Here is a 13,067-nt window from a genome sequence, read left to right as displayed (position 1 = left end):
GGCGCTGGCCCTCCATGAACTCTTGAATCCGAATTTCTGACCAACAGATATTTTGTAAGATATTAAAATATACTATATTGTTTTGATGCTTTATGGGCCATTTGAAAAGGTATTTTTGTATGTAAACAAATAGGACATAGCCAGGTTTTCAAAGGCGAGTGATGTGATTTTGTGAGTTGGTGTCCTCTTTGAAGGAGAGCATAATACAGTGCTCCTTCTAGAGTTTCACTTAGTGACCGAATATCAGTGAATGTACCCACCATGAATGAAGCCGTGGGCAGATGCACTATGAATATGTCATTGTCCCTACCCTCAAGAAAACCCTAGGCCAGAGAAGAAAATGGAGGTGCAAACACTGGTACGAGGTGTTGGCCCTCTGAAAGCCAAGGAGAAAGTGCCTAGTTCTGCCCTGGACAGCTCTTCAGAGAAAACAACTTTTGCCTAAAGCCAGGTTGAGGAAAAGACATTCAAGTCAGACAAGTGCCAAGGCTGGAGACCCGAGTGGTGGCACAGTACAGAGACTCCCAGCAGCCTGAGCATGGGAGTCTGGGAGAGGGGCAGAATTTGAAGCCAGAACCTTATTACCCATTTTAATTTCCGATTCCACAGCTACCTATTGCCGAACATAGGGTTTCCATACTCATAAACCAGGAAAAAGCCTACAGAAGAAAGTTCAGTTTTCCAACGTCTTGATTCTTTAGCCTGCCCTCACTTAATGGCTTTCTCACTGGCCGCTGGAATTTAACGTGGGTCGATGTCTTGTGCTTGGATTCAGAGTTCACTACCAGAGTCCAGCACGGGCGAGATCTGACGTAGACGGTTTCGCTGACCACAAACGTCCCCTGAGCATGAGTGAGCCTCCACGGCCACAAGAGTGGAAGCCAAGGCAGCGGTGTCTGCGGAGCTGACTCCCGAGAGGTGGCAGGACAGCCTGCCAGGCCGGGCCCTGTCTGACAACACCCGGGGCCCCGTGCTCAGGTCTGGATGCCCCTTGCAAACTTCAGGGGAGACGTGAATCAAGTCCTGGAAGTTTCTGGAGGAGCTGGCCCAGAGCCCCTCACATACAGAGCAACAAAGAGAGGGTTGATATTGCTGCCTTCTGTGATTTTAACAGATTCTTGAAAGCAGAGATGGATGACTTAATCTGGGTTGCAGTGATAGACTGAATGGAAAATTGGAGGGAGCCTGATTTTTGCTTAATGGAAGGAATAACTTTTAGATTTATTTCCCTAATCACATAGTGCTCTGAGATGATTTAGACAGAAGATAGAAGTGTTTTGACTGAAACGAGATTAGCTCCCTGCACCCGAGGAGACTGCAGTGACAAGCCCTGTGTTGAAGGCGTAGTTGAACCTGCAGCGCTCCTGCTGCCTTTACATTCTACAAAATTTTAGCATTTCTTCCATTTGTATTTATCTGAGTGAGAGACTGAAAAATGTTCCTATCTGTTGGTTCATTCCTCCTGGGAACTCCATCTGAGTCTCCCACACGGTTGGCAGGGCTCCAGTCTCCTGGGATGTTACTTACTACTTCCCTTCCCCCTGCCAAGGTCCACATTGGCAGGAACCTGGAGTCAGGAGCTGGAGCTGAAGTTGAACCCTGGCATTCCAATATAGGATGCAGGTGTCTTAACGTCCAGGCCAAACACTGTTCCCTGTTGCCTTTATTCATTATCTGATTCTTCCCTGACTTTGCCACCTTTATCCTTACATTAACCTCACTGATTGTCAATTTTCCTACTTTTTAGTATTTGACCAAGAGGATACCACAGAACCCAAGGTACCAGCATGTCAAGTCAAGGCTGGACACCGGTGAGTAAAGATTTAAAAAAGTAGAACTTTACAGAAAAGTTCAATAGCTAATTATTAACAGGATGCAGCTCGTCATACCTGGTATAAATCACAGCTAGAAGTTTCTCACTATCTCGGTTTGTGTCTCTCTGGGCTCAGGATTTATCGTTGAAAGCTGTTTTTCAAATTATCAGTAAAAGATTACATTCACACAATGTAGCTTATTATTCCTTACCACGTGAGAAATACAAGTATAGGGTCTAGCATTATGGCATAGCAGGTAAAGCCACCACCTGTGACCCTGGCAACCCATATGGGTGCCTATTCAAGTCCCAGCTGCACCACTTCCAATCCAGCTCTCTGCTAATGGCCTCGAAAAAGCAGCAGAAGATGGCCAAAGTGCTTGGGCCCCTGCCACCACATGGGAGACCCCAAAGTAGCTCTTGGCCTTAGCCTGGCTCAGCCCCAGCTGTTGCAGCCATCTGGGGGATAAACCAGTAGACAGAAGACCTAGCTCTCTCTCATATTGCCTCTCCCTCTCTTTCTCTCTCAACCCTCTGTCTGTAGCTCTGACTTCCAAATAAAAATACTTTAAAAAAAAAAAAAGCAATACAAGTATAAATTGAGAAAATGAAATTCTAGAAATTGAACCATTGTTCCATAAGTCCCACGGCTGAAGCTAAGCAAATATCAGGAGGTCAGCCTCTGTTTTGGACCACCTCGTGTATATTCCTTTAAATTGGCAGTAATAGATCAGCCCTGTGCCTCTGTGTTCAGTTCTGTGTTTGCAGAGTGCTGACTACCTGCGAGTTATGGGCTACATGGGATTTAAAGACGAGTGTGAGTTGTGGCTTCTGCAGAGAGCTTAGAGTCAAGTGGACGTAGACAGACTTGAATGAGAAACTAAAATACCGGACAAAATTTAATTAGTACTGCAGTGCAGGTAAAATGCAATTTGAGAGAGCATTGCTGCTCTCTATGTATCTCACGTTTTCCAGCATCGTGATAAGGACTGCTGCCCAGATCCTAGTGGATTTGCAGTCTTGTGAGGTTTTGGTTGTTTATTTGTTTATTTTTTTTCCCAATCTTTTAAAGCCTGCTGAGAAAATCCACCTGATTAAGACGGCTTTGCTAGTGGATTGGGTACCGTCAGTCTTTAGCAACGCTGAATCTTCCACCAGCAGTCTCAAGACAATGAGAAAAGCTCAGGGTGGATGTTGACTTTGTTTCAATCACCTGGTTTATTTCGTCTTTGACTTTCTCCATTCTCCTTCAGAATCATTATCTTCCATTATACATGTTTCTTCCATTATACATGTTTCCTCGTATAAAATAAGCTTAATGGAATGTTTTAAATGCACTACGTTTTCAAATTCTGTTTCTTAGTACCTTTCTTTCAACCATTTCCATGCCACACAGATATTTTTCCTTGCAAATATCCTGTTTGATGGGCAGGTGAAGAATATTATCTCTTATTTAGAGAAGGAGGAAATTGTAGCACAGAGATTTTGTGATTTATTCAAAGTTTCATAAAGAAAATAAAAGTAGGATCGTATGCAGAATGAGGAAGTCGATACTGGAGATTTCCACCACATGTAGCGAACTGTCTCGTGGTCTGTGCTATCTGCATTTCCCTCGCCATACCCATTAATTACAACTCGACCAACCCTTCTGAAAATACCTTTGAGGTACACACCCAGGTGGAAAGTGCCATGGATTTTCCGAGTCCAGATTTGATTTTAAAGACCACCATAAATGAATAAATTTCTTTTATAATCTATTCTTTGTAAAATTAAAATTTTTGAGATGAGGTTTATTTCAAGTATATGTAGATTTGTCAACACTTTTGTAGCTTTTTTTCCTAAAAATTGAATTATAATTTGTGATTGTGAACTCCCTTTTCCAATCCTGCAATTCTTAACCAAACTGACTCAACAGTGGTGTCTGAAATTGATTTCAATTTTTTTATATTGAAATGCTTAAATATGCTTTTTATAATGCATGTTAAATATTGATATCTTTTTTTTTTAAGATTTATTTATTTATTTGAGAGGCAGAGTTAGGTCTTCCATTTGCTGGTTCACTCCCCAAATGGCTGCAATAGCCAGAGCTGGGCGGATCTGAAGCCGGGATCCAGGAGCTTCTTCTGGGTCACCCACATGAGTGCAGGGCCATCTTCTGCTTTCTCAGGCCATTAGGGAGCTGGATCAGAAGTGGGGCAGCTGGGACTTGAACTGGTGCCCATATGGGATGCTAGTGCCACAGCACCAGTCCCCTATATCCTTTTATATTCTGAGAATTTTAAAATAGTTTTTGTTGTTACTGGTGTTACACTTTTTATTTTGGCATAATTTAGATTCATTTGTGTTTTGTAAGAGACTACAGAGAGTGTCCATGTACCCTTTTACCCCATGTCCCACAGTGATAACATCTTACAAACTGTACTGCACTCACACAGCCCTGCTGTTGACAGTGGCATGTACAGTCAAAACACAAAGTTTCTAGTAGCACAAGAAGTTGTCCTGTTGCCCCTTCATAGCCACAGCCACTGTCCACTCCCACCTCCTCCCTAACCTCTCCAAAACCACTAATCTGCTCTCCATTTTCATAATTTGTCATTTCACAAATGCTATATAAATGGAAGAAAATGTATGCAACCTTTTGGGTTGACTTTTTTCACTCAGCCTAATTTTTTGGTTGTTAGAAATAAAAGTGCTGTGAACTTTTGTGTCAGCTTAAACCTTCATTTCCCTGGAATGAATGTTGGGAGTGCAATTGCTGGACTGTATGGTAATTGCTGTGTGTGTGTGTGTGTGTGTGTGTTATTCAAAAAACAAACAGTTTTCCCAGAGTGGCTGTACCACTTTACATTCCCACCAGCAATGGATGACAGACCCATTTTCCCCCTGTCCTCACCAGCATTTATTGTTACCTGTTGTCATTTCAGCCGTCTAATAGGTGTGTGGTATCACCAGGTTGCAGTTTGAATTTCCCTGCTAGTTAATGTGCATCTGTTCATGTGCTTATTTGTTTTCTGTATGTCTTCTGCCATGAGATGTCCTCCCATGTCTTTTGCCTGCGTTCTAATTGGACTGTTGCTTTTTCACTGTTGGGTTTTTTAAGATTTCCTTATATATTCTAGCTTCTTGTCCTTTGTCACATATGTAGTTGGCAGATATTTTCTCCCAGTCTGTCACTTGTCTTTTTATTTTGATGAAGCCCATTTTATCAGTTTTTCCTTTTATAGATCATGATTTTTCTGTCAAGTTGCCGAACTCTGCCTCACCTAGAGCCCAATTATTTTTTTTCTATCATGTTTTTTCTAAACATTTTACAGTTTTAGGTTACATTTAAGGCAAGGATACGTTCTGACATAATTTTTACGTCGGGAATGTGTGATTTAGGTCATAACTTTCTGCTATGGCTACCTGTGCATCTAGCACCATTTCTTAAGTGGGGTTACTTACCTCCCTTGAATGAGTATTTTGTCAAAGTCAGTTGGGCGTATTTATGTGGCCCAAGCTTTGGATTTTCATTCTCTTCCTTTAATCTATGTGTCTGTTCTTCTGCCATTGCCGCCCAGTCCTGATTACCATAGCCATATGGTAAATTGGATACTTAAAACTAGTTAGGCTAATTGTTCGTACTTTTTTCTTTACAGACTTAATTTAGTATTCTAATTCCTTTGCTCTTTCACATGAATTTTAGAATAGCTTTAATTACATTTACAAAACCATTACTGAACTTTCTGTAGGAGTTGGACTAAGCCTGTTTATCGACTTGGGGAAAGTTGACATTTTTACCACGTTTGAGTAACCAGTAATCTGCTTTCTGTTTCTGTGGCATTGCCTATTCTGAACAGTTCATGTAATGGAATCATACAATATGTAGCCTTTTGTGACTGGCTTTTTCAACTTAGTGTAATGTCTTAAGGTTGGCCTATATCGTACCATGTGTCAGTACTTCATTCCTTTTTATTACCAAATAATATTCTGTTGTATAGCCAGTCCACGTTTTGTTTATCCTCTCATCAATTGATACACACATTTGGATTGTGTATACTTCCTGGCCATAGTGCTACTGTGAACATCAGTGTGCACAAGTTTTTATGTGACCGTGTGCTTTTAGTTCTCTTGGGTATATACCCAGGAATTAAATTGCTGGTCATAATGTAACTGTGTGTAATTTTTTTGAAGAACTGCCAAACTGTTTGCCAAAGCAGCCACTCCACTTTGCATTCCCACCAGCAGTGTGGGAGGGTTCTATTTTCTCCACATCCTTGACAATGCTTGTTATTGTCCATCATTTTGATTATAGCCATTACTGTGGGCGTGAAGTGGTATCTCATTGTGGTTTTAATTTGCATGTTTCTGGTGACTAATGATGTTGAGCACCCTGTTATGTGTTTATTGGCAGTTGTATATCTCCTGTGGAGAAATGTCTATTCAAATCGTTTGCCCATTTTCAAACTGCAATATTTGACTTCTTGTTGTGGACTTATAAGAATTCTTTTATATATTCTAAGTACTAGACTCTTACCAGAAATATGATTTGCAAAATTTTTTCCCATTTTGTGGGTTGTCCAGGGTTTTGATTGTACTTACCTGGAGGAGCAGAGGAAGAGTACGTCCACCCTGTCTTCCTGGGAGAAGTCTCCACACCAGTTTTGTAATAGCTTTTGATAGAACCAAAGTATGCCTCCTTGTTAAAGCTCAAAGTATGTTTAAGTCAGTGTGGGCAAGAAATATTACAGTGCTCAAATTTTTTGTGGTTTCAAATTTGAAATTAAGGTCCACTTAGGGAAGATACCTTAACATTTCTGTTTCTGTGTATTTTGTATGTGCGTATGACTTACCTTTCTATATATGTAGAGACGTTTTCCACCTAATATGCAGGATTATGGGTTATATGTGGAGACACAGATCCCTGCAACCCTGTGGTAGCCAGCAGAGCCTGAGGGCTGTCCAAACCCAGCACTTAGTGCAAATATTATCATTTCTCTGTGTGCCACATTTCCATGTATGCCATGAGGTGAAAAGGGTGCGCATCCTGCTTAAGAAAAAACAAGAGGCACCTTATAGACCAAGCAAGAGGAGGGAGTTTCCATCTGTGGTGTGTTTTTAACGTCTTCAATCAAAGCAGTGGAAACAGGCACAGGATTGAGCGGGCAATTCTCATTTCTAGGCTAAATAGATGGGTCTTTAATCTTTTCTTACAAACAGCAAGCAATTCAGAGTTAGCCACCAGAAATCTCCCGTCTTCCCCCAAATCATCTTCTACTGAATTTTTTCAGAGACCGAGAGCTTCCTCCTGGGTAAAGATTATTTTTTGTTTGTATACGCAGCTTCTCACTGAAGCCTGAGCACTGATGTATAGCCGTGGCTAGAAATCTCAGAATTATTTGAACTTCCAATATTTCTTTTGTTTCATAGGTGCCTGAGTGTGTGTCTTACCGGCTCTCCGGCATTGCCAGACTGTGCCATGAGTGGATTATGCTCCTGGTGAAATCCCTGGCGGGTCCTTGTGTCTTCTCGAGCGCCCCCTGAGTTTCTGTCGTGCAGCCGTGCAGGCCCATCGGGGGACACTTCCCGGGCCCTAGGCTGCCCCTGCTCACCCTCACACTCAGACTGCGTTGTTGCCTCGCTTCAATCCAGAGTCAACCTCATGTCAGAGTGTTTCAGGCTTCCAAAACTCCTGTGGACTTTTCCCACTCAGCCTTATTTTCAGTTTTGTAAAATTGGCCTTCCTTCTGTTATCACTACACAGACTAGTCATTTCCTTTTTTCCTCATTAGTCTTTCTGTTTCGTGAATATTCACTAAAAGCCTTGATCTTAAGCGCTCGAACTCATTTCAGACTAGGGACTCTTCATTTTCATTTGGTCTTTAATCCTGTTTCTTACGTCAAAGGAAGAAATGTACGTGAAAAGCTCTCTCAAGCCAGAAGGCACTATGTACACGTTTAACTTGCTGAGGTTAACAAAGGACCACTGTGCCTCTTTTCACGCTTTCTGCTCCTTCCAGCCAAAAGAACTTCTCTGTGGAGGAGGAAAATATTAAAGAAAAATAAAGCCATGGAGTTGTCGCTTAGCAACTGAGTTCGTGCCTTATAAATCTTACCCACTTTAGATTACCGCTGCTCAAAATCACTTGCTTTCCTCACTGGCTCAGTACAGATAATGTTATTGAAGTATAGGAAAACAATGGAAAAACCTAATGAATGACTCACTCAGTTAATCAGTTGTACTATGTCTTTGCACAGCACTATTGCTACAGTTGAGTTGTTTATTTCTCTTGATTTTAATTGCAACTTTTGTTGTACATCTTTCATTGCAATGATGGTTCTAAACAAATAAAAGCTAAACACCACCTTATACATTTCTACATTACCTGAGTTCTGAAAAAATATAGATCACGTAGATAGTATATAAAATCTACTGTATATAAACCGAGTTGTGCATAGTTTAAAGAAAACCAAGTGTGCCAAAGAACTCAGACCAAATTGATATATGATTATTTACATTATAAAATAACTCATAAAGATTTTTCAGATAGATCTTCATAGTGTATTTGATTTAAATATTTTTTGAGTGTCTCCTATGTTAGACAATGAAAGGAATAAAGTGTGTGTGTGTGTATCTTGAGCTTTCCATCCAATAAAATAGAGAAGACAGACTGTATCTGTATTTAGTGATAAATGCCCTGAGTGTCTGCTCAGTGCTATAGAAGTTCAGAGGTGGAAAAGGTCACTTCCTGCTGGGTGAGCTGACAAGGTGATAGAGAGCCCACAGCTAACAGAGGGTTTGTCAGATGTAGTAATTAAGGCAATATTGAAGAGGTAGGTAAGTTGTTGGTGCTTTTAGTGATACAGCAAGGAGCTTGGATTTTAGTCCATAAACAATGGTTGGTTGGTTGGTTGGTTTTTCTTTAATTTATATATTTGAGAGGCAGGGAGACAGAGAGGATACCCATCTGCTAGTTCACTCTCCAAATGGTTGCAAGACTGGGTCAGGCTAAAGCCAGGAGCCAGGAACTCAATCCAGGTTTCCTATGTGGGGCCAGAGAACCCGCTGCCTGAGCTAGCAGCTGCTGCCTCCCGGGATATGCTTTAGCAGGTAGCTGGAATCAGGAGCCAGAGGCAACCATTGAACCCAAGCCTTCCAGTGTGGGACACAGGTGTCCCAACCAAGCACTAGGCCAAACTCTCATTCCTGTTTTTCATTTCATGAAAGCCTTATCTAGAAAAAAATATCTGGCAGTAATGTATAATTTCAATTTTTTTTTTTTTTTTTTTTTTTTTTTTAGTTGATAGGCAGAAAGGGAAAAGGAGATGAAGACAGCAAGTCCCCATGTCCTGGTTCACTCCCCAAATGCCTGCAATGACTGGGCTTGGCCATGTTGAAGCTAGGAGCCAAGAACTCAAACCGAATCCCCCATGTAGGTGGTAGGACTCTAATCATTTGAGATGTCACCTGCTGCCTCCCAGAGTCTGCGTTAGCAGAAAACTGGGTCAGGAGCTGGAGCCAGGAATTAAACCAGTATGAGATGTGGGCATCTTGCAATTTCACCACTAGACCACATACCTTCCCCTCATTTTTTGTTTTCAAAATTAGTTCTCTGATGGCCTTTTAGACTCCTTTCTTTTGTGTAAAACAAAGACATGTTTATAAATAATTGATTTCATTTCTGGTTATTCTAAAAGGTAGTAAAACTATTTTCAGATGCAATTAGATACAGTAAAGCAAGCCACTTAGGTAAGATCTGTACCGTGTGTAAAATGCCACTTTTCATACTAACATAATTTTTTAGGCATTTCTTTGTTGATTTGAGTGTCAGCCGTTGTGTATCTCATTTCTCCTCTTGAAGCAATACAGAAATCTTTCATTCTGCCCCCACCCCCAATCCCCATTCTTGGTTGAAGCAAATGTCTATAAAGAAAAGAGCTGTTTATTAATAGCCTCTTGGATTTGTTCTTTATTTGCCAAATATTGGTACAACTGTGAAAGGTTTTGTTTCTCAGCCTCCTTCTTTAGTAGGACAAACAAGCCAGCAGTAGGCATGACAGGATTGTTGGGAGGGGCTGCCCGTGCCCTGTGAAGTGCTGGGTAAACCTTCTGGAAAATGTTGATCATTAATAAAAAAAAATCAATTTGAGACACTTTGTTAGCAGAAGCTGCTACCATTTGGAAATGTACTGTTTTAATAATAAAGGCTATATAAAGTTGGCTGCTGTTTGCCGTATGTAGTGTTTTATACTTCCCAGGGAATTTGCAGCATAAGGTGGTCTCCACCTGTCACTATCAAAGAAGTAACACTTCCTACAGCTATATCTCATGATGAATCATGTTTTTAAAACAACACAACTTGAAAAGCCAGGTATTTTGTGAGCCCTAATAGAAGCCAGGAGGTAGGGAACGCAAACTCTGGCTTAGTCATCAACTTGCTGTGTCACCAGAGGAATCAATAATCCTTTTTGCTTCTCCATTTTCTGACTAGACTGCTTGAAGATTCCCTAGCCAGAAGAAACGAACCGCTGTGTCAACAGCGCACAGCTGTCGGGGACTCGGGGCTACAGTGTACCATGTGTTGGGAGTGGGATTGTGGGAGCTGAAGGATGTATGATGTGCTGTCTTCCCCTGGGTCCTCAGTTCTGGGTGGCAGTGGGAAGGGGGCTGTGTCTTCAGCAGGGATTCGTGGCTTCTGCTCTGGAGGTTGGGTGGACCTTGTTCTTCCAGTCTGAAGAACCCACAGAAGATCTAATCCTGTTCTTTGGTGATATCCGGGCCTTTTCTGAGACTGACCGGGCATCTCTTGAGAAGGCTCCAGTCTTAGCAGCCCTGCTGCCCTAATCTCTGAGCTTCTAGGAGGATGCGGTCTGGATCTAGGACTGTGCCGAATCCTCTCTGACCCTGATACTGAGAATCTACATCTTAAGGTGTAAAAATAAGTAAATAAAAACATGTCGCTTGGATGAATTCATGGCAAACATTTCACAATAAAGGAGTGTTTTGGGTTTTGGAGCAAGGACTTGCTTTCTCTGTTTCTAAGCATAAAGAGGAGTTCAACAGTCCCAGGAGACATCAGTACCTGCCATTGACTGGAAGCATTTCCTTCATCTGAAGTTGGGGCTAAATCTAACTCAATCCTAAAGACCTAAGAAGTGAGAAGCGGCCGGCGCCGCGGCTCACTAGGCTAATCCTCCGCCTTGCGGCGCCGGCACACCGGGTTCTAGTCCCCGTCGGGGCGCCGGATTCTGTCCCGGTTGCCCCTCTTCCAGGCCAGCTCTCTGCTGTGGCCAGCGAGTGCAGTGGAGGATGGCCCAAGTGCTTAGGCCCTGCACCCCATGGGAGACCAGGAGAAGTACCTGGCTCCTGCCATCAGATCAGTGCGGTGCGCCGGCCACAGCGTGCCAGCCGCGGCGGCCATTGGAGGATGAACCAACGGCAAAGGAAGACCTTTCTCTCTGTCTTTCTCTCTCTCACTGTCCACTCTGCCTGTCAAAAAATTAAAAAAAAAAAAAGTGAGAAGCTCCATTTTAGAAATGAGAAATTATTTTGAATGTTTTCCTTTTGCCATACCTTTTAGGGGCCAGAGAGAGCTCGCTATGTTGAACTGAATAAAACTGAAGTATGCCCAGTAAAAATAATAATAATAATAATAGCTCTGGCTTGAGAGCTAGAATTTAATCCATTTGGAAACCAGAATGATTCTGGCCCGGTTTTAAAGTAAGGAAACTCTCCATACCACCTCAGCCAGAACTTAGTATTGTAGAACCAAGCTGTAAAACCTGCGGGCTGGGGTCTGGGGGCTGTCCGCAGGGGTGGGAATCTGCTGTCATTTCTCAGCAAATCAAAGGCACAGTGAATGCTAGTGTACAGACTGTGTGGTCTGGTTCAGGCTCCAACATCAGCACGAAGAGTGGAAGACCAAGTTCAGGAAAGAGGAGGAAACCACAAAGACGAAGGGGAGAGGAGAGGGTTGCTTAAAGTGGCCACAGAGGCGCATTTTAGACATTCAAGGAACATTTCTTCTTTCTTTTCCCTCCTCTGTTTATTTTCCCCACAAAAAAGATTACAGGGGAATAAAAGGAGCAGGAAAGTGTTGACTCAAAAAACAAATTGGTATAAAATGATCATTTTATTGCCTGGGACTTCTAAATGATTTTTGGGCATTTTACCCCAGCTTAGACACATTTAACCGAAAGCTTTCTCTCTGTTCCTCATGTTTTAATGATGCTGTGTAATCCAAAAGACCATTTACTACGTGTGGCCCATTTACCTACTGTCCAGAATCCTATAAAAAGGGGGCAGGAAATATTAGGGAATACTTGTTCTCTGCAGATCTAAAAATCCTTATTTTCTTTTCAGGTAACAGTATGACTAAGTACATTGAGAAGCTAGAGGAGATCAAAAAAAGTGAGTAACAATATTGATGGTACGGAAAAATGGAACTCTGTAGTTGTTATCCAAGTGAGTCCTTCACTAACCGCCATACTCTACAGCCGACACACACGGAGGGCTGCGGAGGGAGTCAGGTGAGCCTGGTAGATGCAGGACATGAAGACACTGGCACCATCCCAATCAGCTCCGAAGACTGTGGCCTGTGGGTGTGAGTTCTGCCAACTGGCATCCCATAGGCAAGCCTGCTGTTGGAAAGTGGAGTGAGGTGTGGTGGTGGAGTGCGCTCTGGTTGAGCAGTAGGAGCTAAGACTTCTAGTTTCATTGTACTGTTGTCATCATGGCCTTTTTCACGGTCTTTTAATATCTCCTACCTTCCTATTTTTGTCTATATCTGAGAAAGGGATAATAGTATTTTCCTTCATAACATTCTTGAGAGTACAAATTAGAAAGTTACGTAAGAAAGACTTAGAGGTGTGAGAAAGAAAGCAAGCTTACCCCTACACTATTATGCATTATCAATTCATTGTAGTCTGTTTTCTTTTAATTAAAAATCATATTTCCTGTACATGCTTTTTAAAAAACTAATCTGCAAAAATAAAATGCTACTAGTCATTGTGTGCATTGCCCTTGTACAAAATCATCATTTTTCAATCTGTGTCCAAAAACTGTGGCCAGAATTGAAAAAGAAATAGAAACAGCTATTTCCTAAGATGGATCTGTTCACATCGTAAGTAGGAGAGCCTGTGTTAGGGGCAGGGTTGGCTAATGGTAGTGCAGAGGCGCTCTGACTGATCACAGCTCAGAACTTGGCTCTGGTAGCATGCATCTTCTTGGAAGAGAAAATCACAAATCCAGAATATGCCAAAACTACTTTTTAAC

General features: G+C 42.0%; 1 protein-coding gene across 2 annotated transcripts in view; it reads left to right on the top strand.

The window, feature by feature from the left end:
- CEP41 (centrosomal protein 41) overlaps positions 1-13,067 on the top strand; it is a 49,155-nt gene that overhangs the window by 14,840 nt on the left and 21,248 nt on the right. Inside the window, exons 2-3 of one of the 2 annotated variants that reach the window (XR_016231045.1) lie at positions 1,748-1,811; positions 7,223-7,362. Coding sequence is in view for 1 of the 2 variants with exons in the window: in XM_008258191.5 (XP_008256413.4) it covers positions 1,748-1,811; positions 12,156-12,203 (112 nt within the window). In the remaining variant the exon portion in view is untranslated. Of the gene's footprint in view, positions 1-1,747; positions 1,812-7,222; positions 7,363-12,155; positions 12,204-13,067 lie in introns of those variants that run through there. The other variant, XM_008258191.5, reaches the window with a different exon arrangement.

This window comes from Oryctolagus cuniculus, chromosome 3 (genome assembly GCF_051225735.1).
Source record: "Oryctolagus cuniculus isolate XC-2025 breed Fujian yellow rabbit chromosome 3, ASM5122573v1, whole genome shotgun sequence".
NCBI classification, from domain to species: Eukaryota; Metazoa; Chordata; class Mammalia; order Lagomorpha; family Leporidae; genus Oryctolagus; species Oryctolagus cuniculus.
The sequence above is the reverse complement of the archived record's forward strand: the minus strand, read 5'-3'. Positions and strand labels throughout refer to the sequence as shown.